We start from the raw sequence: 16,757 nt of genomic DNA on the forward strand, positions 1-16,757 counted from the left end.
ACACCTTTAATCCCAGCACTGATGAGGATCTCTGTGAGTTCAAAGCCAGCCTGGACTACATGGAATTGACTCAATCTAGGAGAGAAACAGAGACAGTCGGTGTTGGCACACATTTTTTTGTTTGTTTTTGTTTTTGTTTTTTCGAGACAGGGTTTCTCTGTGTAGTTTTGGTGCCTGTTCTGGATCTCATTCTGTAGACCAGGCTGGCCTCAAACACAAAATCCATGTGGCTCTGCCTCCCAAGTGCTGGGATTATAAATTTGGTAAATTTATGACTAAATTTCTTTTTAAATTAAAACACTAAATAAATAAACATCCCTTGCTGATTTGGAACTCACTTTTTTAAAAAAAAAGATTTATTTATTTATTATGTATACAGCATGTACGACCAGAAGACGGTACCAGACCTTATTACAGATGGTTGTGAGCCACCATGTGGTTGCTGGGAATTGAACTTGGACCTGTGGAAGAGCAGTCAGTGCTCTTAACCTCTGAGCCATCTCTCCAGCCCTGGAACTCACTTTTTAGACCAGGCTAGCCTCAAACTCACAGAGATCCTCCCACCTCTGCCTCCTGAGTGCTGGTTTATTTCTTCAATTTTATGCACTATTATTCTATAGAGCAGAGAGGTGCATCAACAAAGTTTAATAAATACTTAGATTTTGCTTTACTTTTTCTTTGCATTGTAATTGTACAAGAAAGAACAAATGAATAAAATGCTTGTACTGCATAGTTATAAGCTTTGTTTTATTGCCTACCAACTCTAGATGTCAGTCAAGCTCACTGATTGTTTCTTCTCAGGAAGTCATGTTTTATATTCCTGTATTTGTCAAGTAAGTTTAGGTTATACCATGGGAATGTTATGTTGCAGAGATGTTATTTTTCTTTGATAAAGCAAGAAATTGACTTGGCCTGGCCCTTTCAGTCCTGGGCAGCATCTCAACTGCCAGTTCATCTCTTTTGTTCTTATATGGGATAGTTGGGTTCTCCCTGTACATGTGCTTCAAGAATCAGCCAGAAGTCAGGTGTGGTGGTGCATGCTCCTAGCACTTCTGCAGCTGAGGCAGGAGAATTGAGTTTAAGCAAACATAGGCCAAAAAGAATGACTGTCTGAAAAAAAAAAAAAAAAAACTTTTACAGGTGAAGATGTCATCCGAATGGGCACTCATCATAGGCCATTCATTTCCTCTAAGTGGCAGCTGGCCTACAGAATCTGCTGGGCTTGGTTCTGTGCCAGCATCTTCCAGTAGGTTTTCCCCCATGGAATTTATAACTATCATGCATAACAGACAGATCTATTAGGAGCTGATGTGGTGCTAACCAGAGACAAAGATCTGGAGTAATCTCTTACACAGGCTATTCGGGTTATAAACTTGAAGGGCTAAAGTCAGACTCCCTTGAGGTGGTTGTTAGTGACTCAGGAGCTGGCTGTGAGCTGGTGGAATGTGCCTAATTCAGCATTCAGGAGACCGAGGTGGCAATATTACAAGTTTTCAACCAGCCTGCACTACATCATGAGCTGCTATCTTTCAAAAAGAGAAACAAAATAAAGGCTGATAAGGGCTGTGGTGTCTGAATGAGAATGGCCCCCATAGTCTCATATATTTGAATGTTTGCTTCCAGCTGGTGGATTGTTTGGGAAGGACTAGAAGGTGTGGCTATGTTGGAGGAAGTATGTCACAGGAGGTGGACTTTGGGGTTTCAAAAGCCCATGCTCAGTCTCTCCTTTGCCTCCTGCCTGTGGATCAGGATGTAAGCTCTTAGCTACTGACCCAGCACCATGCCTGCTTGCCTGCCACACTTCCTTCCATGATAGACATGGACTAACCCTCTGAAACTGTAAGCAAGACCCAATTAAATGTTTTTTTTCCCCTATAAGTTGTCTTGTCATAGTGTCCCTTCACAGCAATAGAAGAGTAAGTCAGGGGCCTCAGTCACCTCAGTAACAATGAGGATGAAGATAATGAATCAGAGAAAATTAGATTAAAAATAATTGATGATGAAATGCATGGGAGAGGCAGAGTACAAAATGTTCTTCTTTAATTGTTCTGCAAACTAGAGTATATACATTATGTGCTTTATTAGCTACAGTGTGGCTGGAATGGAATGTGTACGTTATCTCTCATATAATAGTTGATCAGCTCCCAGTAGACAACACTATTTCACACTGTTTCAGACTTCTGTTCATTTCGTTCTACTCCTTGGTGCTTTCATAGATTTTTGGTGCTTTTTTTTTTTTTTTTTGTTTTTTTCGAGACAGGGTTTCTTTGTAGCTTTGGAGCCTGTCCTGGAACTCACTCTGTAGACCAGGCTGGCCTCAAACTCACAGAAATCCACCTGCCTCTGCCTCCCAAGTGCTGGGATTACAGGCATGTGCCACCACCACCCGGCCTGCTTTCATAGTTTTTATGGTCAAAATAAACTCACCACTTTGTCCATGTTTCACCCTGTGGGAAGAGGGAAACAGTAAGTAGAAAGCAATGAATTTGAAACTTAGTGTGTAAAATCTCCTCACATCCTAGTGGTGGCCACATGTCACAGATATGTAAAAACAGAGCTTGTAGTGTGATAGCTGAGGCTATCTGTAAAAGCCAAATGGTGGGAACATAAAGAGCCTCTGTCATTATTGACCTAAGACTGAGTCACTCATGAGTGTAAGCAGGCAGTATTAGAATCCAGCTCAGACCTCCTCTCAGATACTGGCAGGCACCCTCCTGACACTCAATGAGCCCAAGGCTAGCAGACTTGCTTTCAAGTCTACATTCAAGGACTGTTAAGTCAGTACCCACAGCTTCTGTCTCAGTGTTCTCTTGACCCTCCAGCTTCATTCAAAATGTAGCATGGAGGACCTTTTTATTCCTGCTGAGCAAACCAAACCCTTGCCAGTAAAAATGATCTAGAGTTACACTCAGATTGTGAATCCACGAAGATGTTCAGGGTATCTGGGTATCAGAAAGAATGACGAAACACTGGGTACTGGGGGCAGGAACCATCCATACCTCAAATAATCTGGCAACTTCTCTCTCCCTTTCAGATATTGACAGATAGGAGAAAGAGAGTGTCACCACAGGAAAGTATCTTCACAATATGAAGCATGATGGGCCCACAAAATACTAACACCAATCAGGAATATTGCATTTGGGCCAATCAGATGAATTTGGCCTCATGCATATCAAATACTAATTTTTGAAGGGTATAAACTAGTGGACAAAGGAAAACATCAATAATGGTAACACTTGAAATGTATCATGTTCAGCTGATTAGAAAAAAGAATCTAAGAATCTGATTAGCATTTCCTGTGATAAAGAATTACATGTAAGGGAAATATCACTTTCATATTTAAAAATATTAAAAGGTATTTAAATGATAGTAAATGTAGAGTTTAATTAGGAAAAAGTTTTAGGATCTGGGTGAGGTGGCAAAAGTCTATAATACTAGCACTCAGTAGATAGAAACATGAAGATCAGAAGTTCAAAGCCATTCTCAGCTACATAAGTCCCAGACCTGCCTGAGTTGCATGAGAATTTGTCTCAAAACACCAAAAAGAAAGGAAAAAATTTTTTAGATGGAATTACAAGGCTGGAAACTAGGTCAGAGGTTAAAAGCATCTGCTGCTCTTTCAGAGGACTGGAGTTCCCAGCACCTGTGTCAGGCAGCTCACAAACTACGTGTAACTCCAGCTCCAGGGGACCCAACACCCTTTTCTGGCCTCTCAGAGCACCCCTGAACATGCATATACATATATTTTCCTAAATATATAAAATAAAATGAAAATATAAAGGAATCTTTTAATGTTAAATACTGATTTTACTTTATTAGAGAAAATGAAAATGTCCCCTACATTCTACTATAACCAACTTGTCTTAATTGCATAACTGTACTATCATTAGTTATACACACTTCAACTCTAAAGCATCAAAGTTCCAGTCATAAATTTTCTAAGATAAAAAATGAAAATTGAATTTAGAAAATTAGGCTGGAACAAGGATACCAACAGACAGACATGCTACCATGGAAGGAACAAATCTCATGAGGCCCCAAACTATAGGTTAACTATAGGTAACTAAGCAATGTTGAAAATGGGGGAGGCAGTCTTCTCCAGGAAAGAGCACATCAAATTGTTATCTTAAAAAAAAAAAAAAAAAAAAAAAAAAAAAAAGCAGGGCCGGGCAGTGGCAGTGCACACACGCCTTTAATCCCAGCATTAAGGAGGCAGAGGCAGGTGGAGGCTGAGTTCAAGGCCAGCCTGGTCTACAGAGCGATATCCAGGAACCAACACTACACAGAGAAACCCTGTCTCGAAAAACCAAAAAGAAAAAAAAAAAGCAAAAAGATCAGCCCTGAAATAATGTACATATAAGTAACATTACATGGACTCAACAGGTTGTATTTATGTATTTAGGAACAAACAAATACACACACAGAAAAAGAGGTCATGAATTTGAGTGCAAGGTGGGTTGGGGGATGTACGTTGAAGGGTTAGAGGAAGGAAAAGGAGAAATGATAAGATTTCGATTTCAAAAAATTTAAAATTATATAAACATAAAATAACTCTAAAAATTGGGATGGTGAACCAGCTTGGCAGGTAATGGACGACGCTTGCTTGCCTCCAAGCCTGACCACCAATGCAGTCCTCAGGAAGCACATGGGTCAAGGAGGGAACTGAACCCAACAAGCCCTCGGATTGCCACGTAAGTGCTATGGCATGCGCGTACACACAACACATAAATGTTACAAAAGAAAAAGGAGAGGAAAAGAAAGCAGGGCTGGCAAGATTGCTTAGTGGGTAGTGGGTAAAGGCTCTCACCACCAAGCCTGAAGACACAGGTTAGATCTTAGCACCTACATGTCAAGAGAACTGACTCCTGAAACTTGTCCTCTGCCCTCCATGTGTACATCGGTGCACCCCAACATACAATAAAACACAAGAGAAAATGAACATATTTAGCTTCCACACATAATTGAAAGACGTGAATTTTGTTTTTTTTTTTTTTTTTTATTATCCCAGCAAATGTTACACTAGTGGAAATGATTGGGAAAATACAAATAGATTCATTCAGACAGACTGATTGTTTGTTCTATTACATTCAGAAATATGCAAAACTGTTGTTATATTGCAAAGCTGTAATTCTTTTTTCTAGCAAAGCATTGTTTTATAAAATGGTAGTGTTGCCATTGATTCCATTTTAATACAAAATACTTATATACATAATACAATATAAAAGTAAACTGGGAAGTGCCCTCCACAAAGGAATATACTAAGGCACTTTATAAATATACCAATGTTGACCCAAATTACGTTTTATTTTAGATTAAAAAACAAACAGACTGTTTCACTTTAAATATCAAAGGGATTTTTTTGTTTATTAAAGAAAATTTTCTAAAGTACCTTGGGTAACAGCAGCAGCACATCTAAAACTCCTCCCACTGTGTTTCTAATTTCTAACATATTATTAAGTCAGAATAAAACATTTCCACTCACAGTTTTGCACTTCTCAACAGCAGAAGGAAATAACTTTTTTAAAAAGTCAATGTCAAAGTGACTTCTTAGTCATACATTCTATAGTTTCTATTACAAATAGGAAGGTAGGTCAGATACAGCAACAGGGCCTGCCTCAGGACGTCACTGAATACACAACAGTATGTACAATACATAATTATAGAACGCATTTTATAAATACTATTGATCCGCATTAAAGGGGCAAGTGCACAGCCAGCCAGTTTTCTGGGACAGCGTGGGGAACAGCATCTTCACCTCGCTGCAGTTGAGTGTCCAGGTTTTATACTCTTCTCCTGCTGCTCGGAAAGCACCAGCTTCTAGGCTGGAAAAACTGGATGTAGTCAGGGAGTAAAATAGCCAATATGAGTATCCAAAATATTACAATTGTGGTTAAAATACTAAAATCACAGATACCAATGCTTGTATACTGCCTCTAGCAAACATTAGACACTTCTACTGTCAGAGACGTTCAGAAGGACACAGAATCTGTGGTCTTTTTCTTCTGAGGAAACATGGTCATGGAAGGGGAAAGACAGCACCTTTGTTTTCCTGCAGTGTGAACATGATGAAGTTGGTTTTCTACTGTATTGCACCATAATTCATGAGTAAAACCACTAAATGAAAATGCAAATCTGAGTGAGAAAGCCCAAAGAACAAAAGGGCTGTCTTATAAATGTGTGAACCAAGTAAAAAGTTCTTGAATAAGTATGTTTTGCATAGGATTTTACAGACTATTCAAATGCCCATGATTTAAAGACTGTTTCATGATGGCACATTCTCTTACAGAAACACCAGACATTTCAGTGCCTTCAAAAACAGTGTTTAGAACATGTCAGTGTGGTGCCAGCGTTCATAGGTCGTCACACCGTGCTCTAGAAACCTTTCCAATGACAGGTCATCATTGTTTTTACAAAATGTGCTCATCTGAGTACTGTGCAATAAATTAAGAGTTCTCCATTTAATGTAGCAATTTACTTACAGGACGTAGGTCTTTAATCTGTTGTCTAAGGATTTTTTTTTTTTTTTAAATCATATCCAGGGACCCCTGGAAGTGCATGCACTTTTTCACTAGGGCTAGAGTTCACAAAGCCTCTATTTCAAAAGAACCAGGGACCCCAAAAGCCCACCCTTACACTGCAACAGGTTCTACACTGGATATGAAAGTGTAAGCTAATAACCTAATAATTTTTTCTTTCCTCAATTCAATCAAATAACTTTGACTTTAATTTTATTATACACATGGTTTCAGACAAATTATCTTTTTACAAGAAAGCTAGATAGGTAAATATCATTCCTATCCACAAACATTGAGTCTGATAAAGCAATTCATGTCAGTAAACTTAAAGAAAAGGAAATAATATACAAACTTTACTAGGGTCAGAATATAGCCCAATTCTTTCTAAAAGATGTTATTATGCATTTTGTTATGAAGCCACAATTCTTCCTTAGAACCTAAACATTATATAAATAGGTACATTAATCTTAAATAAGTTAGGAAGTCTTCAATTTCTAAACCACTATGTATCTTCTTCTAATTAGGAATGGTCATCCCAATTAGGAGTTAATAATTATTTTTTAACCAATTAATCTACTCTTAGGTATGATAGTGCCAAATAGAAATATTTTTCTGTGCCAGTGATTTGCATTATAGCACTGTTCTGAAAGAGGAAATCTACAGCATTGACGACACAATCAAGATTGGTTGCTGTACAGCAAAGGTACCTTTGGGGAACAGCGGTGCTGGGGATTGAACCCAGGGCTTTGTGTAGGTTAGGCAAGTGCTCTACCACTAAGTTATATCCCCAGCCCCTAGAAAAAAACTTTCTTAATGAGTCCAAACAAATAAATTCTAACCAACATTTTACAAACTGAAACTAATTTCTCTGATTAGGAGATGGAAGTTTTTCTTCTAATTTTAAGATAAAAATATTACAGACCTTAGTTTTCAGTATTTGAAAATTTGATTTATAGCAACTTTGTTCCCTTTTAAAACTGGAAGCAGCATTAATACCAATATGGAAACAAAACTAGTAGTGCTCTGACTTCTTTTAAAGCCAGTAACTGAGAGGAAATGCTAGGTTAAAGACTTTCGTGGAGGGAAGGGGTAAACTGCATTATTTCTAGTGAACTCATTTTTTTTCTGCTCTGTATTTGTGATTCTAGGATATGACTTCCAGATTAGCATTAGTCTAGGTACACCTTCTGAAATGATGGCTTAATTTCTTTAGCTTATTGTGAACTAAAACCAAGGTTGCAGGGGAAATATGGGTATGTTTCATATTTGGTTAAAGCAAGATAAAACTGTCTTTCAAAAACTCTTGAATTTTAAAATTATTTAGCATATATACAAATAGATACCAGGCTTCTCTTTTTAGACAGAGCAGTATTTTTTAAGTACTTTAAGTACCAAGAACTGACTATAATACTCAGCTCATAATTTACTTTCCTTATAACAATTTATTCTAAATTACTGAATTAAAAGGGTGGAATAAATTAACATTTTAAAATGATTTCCCCTAATTTAGGAAAATAAAATATTGTACACAGAGCACACACACTCTGTCACAGTTGCATAATCTTCTCAAAACCTAAAAATCCCCTGCATTTCAGGTCTTTCTGCAAATTCTTACAATTATCTCCTAGTCTATCAAACATATACTAGATCATGGTTTTTTACATCTGAGCCTGTGTGTTGATCATCTTCATCAGACTGTTGCTCAGAGCCTTGTGAATTAATGTATTCATATTCAATAGGCTTTGGATAATTGTATGGGTAGCCATTGTCATCAAAAAACCTCCGAAAGGTAAACTCATAGAAAGCATGTTCAGGGTGCTTTCCGTTTTTATACCAGCCATTCAGAGTGTCATTGATATTTTCCTCCTCATTATCATCACTCCACAACTTATCAGGATCAACAGGGTCAAAATTGGAGGTATCTGTTGGGTGTGTGATTTTGGGGATATATGAAGCAGACTGCTGTCTCAGGTCACTGGAGAAATCAATGGTTTTAAAGAATGGGTGAGCCTTTATTTCGTCAGCACCATTCTTGCCTAGGCGATCTTCTGGTCCTCGGCAGAGTTTGATGATGAGGTCGGAGGCTTCAGGACTCAGCTTAGCTTGAGGGGGAATGTGAAGAGAAGTTTGCCAGTTGATAACCTTTAGAGAAGAGTTTTTAAAAGTTAGGAAGGGAAGATGAAAATCAACAACTGCCCCAAGTTTTATATCAAATATCTTACTGGACTACTTGTTTTTCTAAATAATTTTCATTGTATTTTACCTTTTATAATAAATCACTGCTAGAAAATACACTTTCTCCTATCCTTGCCTATTGAGAAGACTCGCAGTAAGGTTGTTTGTTTTGTTTTGTTTGAGGAGTATTGTTGTTTTTGTTTTTCGAGACAGGGTTTCTGTATGTAGCACTGGCTGTCCTAGAACTCACTCTGTAACCAGGCTGACCTGGAAATCACAGATCCGCCTGCCTCTGACTCCCAGTGCTGGGATTAAAGAAGGGTACCACTAACACTGGCTGTTTGTTTTATCTTTGAGAAAAGGTCTCTCTAAATAGCCTTGGCTATCCAGAAATTTGCTATGTGTGATACTTTGAATGAAAATGGTCCCATAGACTCATAGGGACTGGCACTATTGGGACATGCGGCCTTGTTGGAGTAGGTGTGGCACTGTTGGAGGAAGTGTGTCACTGGGAGTGGGCTTTGAGGTCTCAGAAGCTCAAGCCAGGCCTAGTGTCTCAGTCTCTTCCTGCTGCCTTTGGATCAAGATGTAGAACTCTCAGCCCTTCTCCAGCACCATGTCTGTATGCACTCTGCCATGTTTCCCACCATGAAGATAATGGACTAAACCTCTAAACTGTAAGCCAGCCCCCAATTAAACATTTTCCTTTTTATAAGAGTTGCTGTGGTCATGGTGTCTCTTCACAGCAACAGAACCCCTAACTAAGGCACTATATAAACCACGCTGACCTGGAACTCACAGAGATTTATCTCTGCTTCCCAAGTGTTGAGATAAAAGAAAAGTGTGTACCACCATGCTAAGTTTAAACAGGTTGATCATTCCTAATTAAAAAAATTCAAAATCTGAAATACTTTAAAACACAACATTTTGAGGGCTGGAGAGATGGCTCAGTGGTTAAGAGTACTGGCTACTCTTCCAGAAGACCTGGGTCCAATTCCCAGCAACCACATGGCAGCTCACAACTTTAACTACAGGAATCTAACACCTTTATATCAATGCACATAAGATAAAGTTAAATAAATTATTTAATAACATAAAATAAAAACACAAAAGTTCTTAGTGTTGATATGATTTGTTATAAGTAGAAAGCTCTACTACCCTTGACCTGTGTTGATTGTACTCAAAAGGCATTCACAAGGAGCTGGGGGTACAACTCAGTGGGAGAGCATTAGTCTAGCCTATCAGAGGTCCTGGGCTTGAATCCTAACACTTCAAAACAACAACAACAACAACAATAAAAATCCCCAAAACAGACCAAGTGGTAGACGTGCACACCTTTAATCCCAGCACTCTGGAGGCAGAGCCAGGTGGATCTCTGTGAGTTTGAGGCCACCTGGTCTACAGAGCAAGTTCCAAGACAGGCTCCAAAGCTACACAACACAGGGAAACCCTGCCTCAGGGGTAAAAAAAAGCCAGAACCATAAAGAAATAAAGGTTATTATATAAAATTACCTTCAGGCTATTTGACATATAAATGAATTTCATGTTTAAACCTGTGATCTATTCCTATGAAATCTCAGTGTGTATATGCAGAGGCAGATATCTGAGGCCAGTTGGTCTACATGGCGAATTCTAGGCCAACTCAGGGCTACATACCAAGACCCTGTCTCAAAACAAAATCTGACAGAATGTGAAATATTTCTTCCTCAAGTATTTTGGACAAGATATATGAGTACTACAACACATATAAAGATCTCTGGTGTAAGAGCTGATTTTTTTTTTTTTTTTTTTTTTGTGCAGGTCCTATAGCTTACCTTCATTTGTGTTTCTAATGGTGTTTGTGCCAAGAAAGGAGGTTGTCCCACCAACATTTCAAAAAGAATAACACCAACACTCCACCAATCACACAACTGTGTATATCCTAAGGGTACCAAAATTATATAGTTATTAACAAGAACACTTTTAAAAATGCTCAGAATACAAACAACATTAGCATTAAGTCAACCATTTATACTATATAATCAACACTTTTGTCTTAAACCTGAAAAGAAAGAAAGTATATGCTAGTGTAAGTTTGGCTGATCTCAAAGACTACTGAAATTATTTATGAGACAAATAAATGCTTTGCCTGTTCGGAGTAGTACTTCAGGTGCAATGTAATTGGGAGTCCCAACCAAGGAATGTGCTAGACATCGCTGGTGCTGGCGAGCAGCTCTCCGTTCTAGCGGCTTGAGTCTGTCTCCACACCGACAGTTGGAGGGATCGCCCCACTCATTACTGAAATCCATGCTATCTTGCCGTGGATGATCCCCTGTACAATAAAGGACAAAATTAAATGAAAGCACAAAGACAAAAGTAAACCTCAATCTGTTTAACCTCTGATATCATGATTAAGAGCTAATAATACTTTCCCTGGCTGGGTGGTCGTTGGCACACACCTTTAGTCCCAGCACTCAGGAGTCAGAGCCAGGTGGATCTCTGTGAGTTCGAGGCCAGCCTGGGCTACAGAGAGAGCTCCAAGAAAGGCTCCAAAACTATACAGAGAAACCCTGTCTCAGGGAAAAAAAAGAGAGAGATAGAGAGAAAACTTTCCCTGTAATAAATTAATGCACAAAAGATGCCAAGTCCATGGCAGCATTACTATTACTGACGAGGGCCTGTTTGCTGAGATATCCATAGGAGAAGATGTGAACTAAGAAACATTGAAGACTCACTAATTTACTCAACATTAAATAACAGTGTAAGTCATGAGTAGGTAGGAGAAAGTATCATCTCCTTCAAACTACTCTGTTATTTTTCTGAGGGCATTTTTAAATGCATCTGATCAATTTCATTCATTCAACAAAAGACATTAAGAAAGATTCTTCACTCAGCTCACACTCTGGCAGGGGAGAAGCACAACATATATATACACAGACATATAAGAAACAGTGATGATAAGGGTTGAGGGTGGATCTCAGCTGTCAGGGTGCTTGCCTAGCCCTGGGTTCCACGGCCAGAACTGCAATAATTTGGACTGATAGAATAGACCTGTAATCTCACCAAAGCTTTGCTGGCTCCTTTTAATTATTTTTCTTTTTAAAAATTTATTCATTATGTGTATACAGGAAGGCATGTGCACATGCTAAGTACAGAAGCCAGCAGTGTCAGGTCTGCTTGGAGCAGTTGTGATCGACTTGCATGGGTTCTGGAAACTGAACTCAGGTCCTCAGCAAGAGTAGTAGGCACCCTTGTCTCCAGCCCTATTTCTTTCTTTCTTTTATTCTTTTTGAGACAGTGTCTCATTGTGGCCCAGACTGGCCTTAAACTTGCTAGGTAGCAAGACTTTAATCCCAGCACTTGGGAGGCCTCTGTGAGTTCGAGGCCAGCCTGGTCTATAGAGTGAGTTCCAGGTCTCAAAACCAGAAGAGGGCCTAGCAAGACAGCCAGTGGTCATGACCTGAGTTTAACCCCCGAGAACTATGTGAAGGGGAGAAGCCACTCCAGCCAGGCCTCTGACTTCCACTTACACAAAATAAAGGGCTGCTTTTGCCATTTGTTGTTTTTAAACCAAGAATTAAAAAAAATTAAAGGGGGGGGGGCTCAGTTGGTAAAGTGACAGCTTAAGGGCCTGAAAGCTTAAGGACCTGACTTTGGATCCCTAACACCCCTGTAAAAGCTAGGTGCTATAACCCTACCCCTAGGAAGGCAGAAACAGGTGGGTCCCTGGAACTAATGACTGACCAGCCAGCATATCCATGAGCTCCAGGATAACTCCAGTAAGAAACTTTGTCTCAAAAACAGGATTATTAAAAAAGAAAAAAATGGAGGGGCTGTTGAGATGCCTCAACTGGTAAAGGAGCTTGCCACTAAGCCTGATGACCTGGTCTGGATCACTGGGACCTACCCGGTAGAAGGATAGAACCAAGTCCCACAAGTTGTCCTCTGATCTTTAAACATCATGGCATGTACACACTGTCCACAGACACATATAATATATAAACATAAATGTAAAAATTAAAAGATAACAATCAAGGAAGATACCTTACATTGACCCATGCCCCTACATGTGCATATAACCACATGAACTGTACACACATCTGCCCACAGACACATGAAAGAAAAAGATGAAGATGATGATGGTACTGAGGGTGTACTGCATGGTAGTCTCAGGGAGAGCACATGTTAAGCATGGAAGAGGCTCTGGGTGCCAGTCCCCAGCACCACACACACACAAAATGTATGGCATGGACCTGCAGTCCCAGCTACACAGAAGGCAGAGGCAGGAAGATTACTTGAACGAGAACACAGAAAAGAAGACACGCTGACTATAGGACAGTCTTTAGAGGAAAAGACAACATAGGAAAGGACACAAGGGAGACCGACGCAAGGGAGAACGAGTGAGAAAGTAACATTGCTGAAATGGAAATGGTAAGAACTCAGTCCTACGAGAGTCAGGATGAGGCTCTCGACAAAGAAAGAGCAACAGACGGCAGGCCAGTAGAGTCGCTAAGGTGGAGATGCAAGGCAACACACCGTTACAGTGGAAAGACATGGGGGAGTCTGAAGCAAGAGAACAAACGACCTGAGCAGATTAGAGAAAGCAGCTCCCACAGCCTGCGGGGCTGCAGCAGGAAGAATGCTGCAGCTGTGCTCTGGAGAGCAGACTGCAGGACAACAGGAAGAAAGGCCAGCCAGGTGACTGCTGAAGCTTGGCTGAGCAGCCTAAGGATGCAGCTGCAGAGGGACTCAGCCACCTGGCAGGTGCCAGTGCCAGTGTTCCAGAGCTGAGGGTGGGATTAAGCTGACAGCTGTGACATTCTTTGCTAAGTTTCAACAGCTACTTGAAGTCCATGTGGAAACAGAGGGGCCATTTCTAGAGAGATGTGAAATCATGAACATATATAGGGTATTAAAAACTACTTACAGTACTGCAATTAACCTAATTGTAATAATCACCTGGGAAATTTCATTAAAATATAGTTTCCAATATCCAGAGAACATTTTTCAATCAAGTCTGAACCAGAGCCTAGGAATAATAAAGTTAAGTGTGGGAGACACTTAATTCCAGCCACTTAGTGTGCTGCTATGGAAGAACATGCCTATAATCTCCAAACCTGGGAAGCTGAGGAGGAGAACTGTGAGTTTGGAGTTCAAGACTGGCCTATGTGCCAGGCAGATCTCTGTGGATTCAAGGGCAGTCTGATCTACAAAGAAAGCCAGAGCTGTTACAGAGAAACCCCCTTCTGGGGGGTGGGGTTGGGGGAGACTGGCCTGTGCTATATAGTGAAACCCTGCCTCAAAATTAAATAAATAAAAAAAAGAAAGAAATCCATCTGTATGTGTTCAGATACCCCAAAGGCTAACACTTACCTTAGAAGATGCTATAAGCACTAAATTAGAATATATGTAAAGCACCTAGGAGATAGTAAGTATTCAACAAACATTAGATCAACTTACACTTCCATTAGCGCTTGAAGGGTTCTTGGTGAGGCAGTGTGGTAGAAATAACATGGGCCCTGTAATCAGACAAATCTGGGTTCAAAGCCTAGCCCTTACACTTAATTTCTGTCTGACCTTGGACAAGTTACTTCACCTAAGTCTCAGGTCTTCATTCGCCTCCCAGTGTCACATGAGTAAATAAAATCATGTGCATGTGCTTAGGGTTAAATAGATGGTGTGACAGTCATATGTAGAACTCTAAATAGCAGTGAAAACAAATATATTCAGTAACATGGAGAAATCTCAAAACAAAAGGAGTAAACAAAAAGAAAAAAGAGACACAAAAATACATATAGAAGGATTAAAAAGTTTCAATAGTAGGAAAAATGAAGTCATATATTGTTGGTGAATATAATACATAATGTAGAGAGTGTATCTATAAAATATGGTGTTCAGGCCTAGTAGTGTGGGCCTATAATCCCAGTTATGTAAGAAGCTGAAGGTTGAAGGATCCCAAGTTGAAGGCTTTCCTGTGTTCACCTGAAGTCTGGGCAACCTAGTGAGATCTTGTTTCAGAATAAAAAGTACAAAATGGTGAGGCTATAGGTCAATGGTAGACTACGTGCCTGGCAGGCAGGAGGCCTGGGAAACAGCAGCAGCGGCAGCACAATCAAGAAAAGTGAAGGCGGATCACAAAGTTCTAAATAACGGATGTCTCTGGAGGAAAGAAGGAAAAACTAAGAGCATCTAACAACTACTGGTTATCTTGGTGGACACAGAGGCTTTACTCAAAAATTAAAAACTGACACCTTTCAAAAGTGACAAAATTTTGTAATAGTTACTTTAAAATTTTTAATAATATTTAAAAATAAACTTTATATACTTTTAACCTAAATTTAATAAGAAAGATTAGAAACCACCCCATGTCTACTGGTCTCATCCATGGTTGAAGCCATCTTAAGTTGTACTACATAAATAAATATATTATGGTGAGTTAAAATGGAATTTACATGCTCACTTACCACTCTGGTAATACTTGGAATCATGTGTCCATCTGAAGCCAGTGCACAGACCAAAGTCAGTCAATTTAATATGGCCATCTCGGTCAATCAAAATGTTATCAGGTTTAATATCTCTATGAATAAAACCCATTTTATGAACACTTTCAACTGCACAGGTAAGTTCTGCTATGTAGAATCGTGCCAGATTTTCTGGAAAGATGCCCATTCTAATTAATAGGCTCATCATATCACCCCCAGGAATGTAGTCCATCACAAAGTACAAATTGTCCTTATCCTGGAATGAGTAATACAAGCGAACCACCCATTCATTGTCAGCTTCAGCTAGAATATCTCTCTCGGCTTTAACATGAGCAACTTGATTTCGAAGTAGAACATCTTTCTTTCGCAGAGTTTTTGTTGCATACAAAGCTTTAGTATCGACTTTTCTTGCTAGACAGACTTCACCAAACGCTCCTATTCCTAGTGTCTTGATCTTCACAAACATAGACTTGTCCATTTTAGCCCTTTTGAGACGAATATAGTTAGACTCTTTCTGGCAAAGCATCTTTCTCATTTGATCCTGGGCATCTTGAGACAATCCAACCTAGGTAAATAAACTAGAGGTTAATTAAGGAATTGTATTGAATAGTAAGAAATAGCTTAATAAAAAATTCAGGCATATTTTGAAAGTTAAGTGCATAATGATTTTTAATAAAGCATGTTAGAATTCTAGAATGTATTTCAGAGAAAAATTAATGATCAAAGTCAAGCTTGAAAGCTAGTAAACTATACATGAGGTGAGTATGTATGCACATTCAGCTGTGGCGAGCAAGTAGAAGAGGTATCAACAGTCAGGCTTCTCTGCCTTCTAGAGCACTCCCGGAACAGCTTCCCAATACACAACAAAGCAAATGTCTGCTAACATGCATTCTCAACTCTCTCCGTGCAGAGCCTCAAATTATAGGACTAGACTGCCTTCACTAAATCATTTCTCAGGAAGTCTAGGCCTCAAGTGTCTCCCCGCTAATTTTCTTTCACAGAGAAATTTTTTCGCTCCAGGTTCAATCATCCTTAAACACAGAAAGAAACAAACAAATGACTCAGCAGGCAAAGGCACCTGTGGCCAAGTCTGGATCCTTAGGACCCACATGGTGGGCAGAACCAACCCACTCATGTCGTCCTCTGACCTCTACATGTTCTCAGAGGCTTGTGCGCACATATGCACGAACACACACACACACACACACACACACACACACACACACACACACACAATTACAATGTAACTAAAAAATTTTTAAGGAAATAGACAAAAGTCATGGTAAGCTTTCTTTTTCTTTCTGACAGCATTAGCGAAAGGATGAAACGTCTAGTTCACCTCTACCAAAGTGCAAAAGAGACAATATGCTTGGTATCTTTTTAGATATTCTAAAATAGCTTTTTAAATTATTGTGATAAAGGGCATTATCAAAAAACAGATAGGGAACTGGAGAGATGGCTCAGCAGTTAGGAGCACTGACTGATCTTCCAGAGGTGCTGAGTTCAATTCCCAGCAACCACATGATGGCTCACAACCATGTTTAATGAGATCTGGTGCCCTCTTCTGGTGTACAGCAGAACATTGTATACATAATAAATAAATAAA

General features: G+C 39.5%; 1 protein-coding gene across 2 annotated transcripts in view; it reads right to left on the reverse strand.

Moving 5' to 3' along the window:
• Positions 1-6,503: 6,503 nt before the first annotated feature.
• Lats1 (large tumor suppressor kinase 1) overlaps positions 6,504-16,757 on the reverse strand; it is a 34,595-nt gene continuing 24,341 nt past the window's right edge. The window contains exons 5-8 of one of the 2 annotated variants that reach the window (XM_036168545.1): positions 15,134-15,716; positions 10,819-11,001; positions 10,505-10,611; positions 6,504-8,657 (exon numbers count right to left, since the gene is read on the reverse strand). In XM_036168545.1, the coding sequence (XP_036024438.1) occupies positions 8,148-8,657; positions 10,505-10,611; positions 10,819-11,001; positions 15,134-15,716 (1,383 nt within the window). In that variant the 3' untranslated portion in view covers positions 6,504-8,147. Of the gene's footprint in view, positions 8,658-10,504; positions 10,612-10,818; positions 11,002-14,129; positions 14,189-15,133; positions 15,717-16,757 lie in introns of those variants that run through there. The other variant, XM_036168546.1, reaches the window with a different exon arrangement.

Source organism: Onychomys torridus, chromosome 19 (genome assembly GCF_903995425.1).
Source record: "Onychomys torridus chromosome 19, mOncTor1.1, whole genome shotgun sequence".
Taxonomy (NCBI): Eukaryota; Metazoa; Chordata; class Mammalia; order Rodentia; family Cricetidae; genus Onychomys; species Onychomys torridus.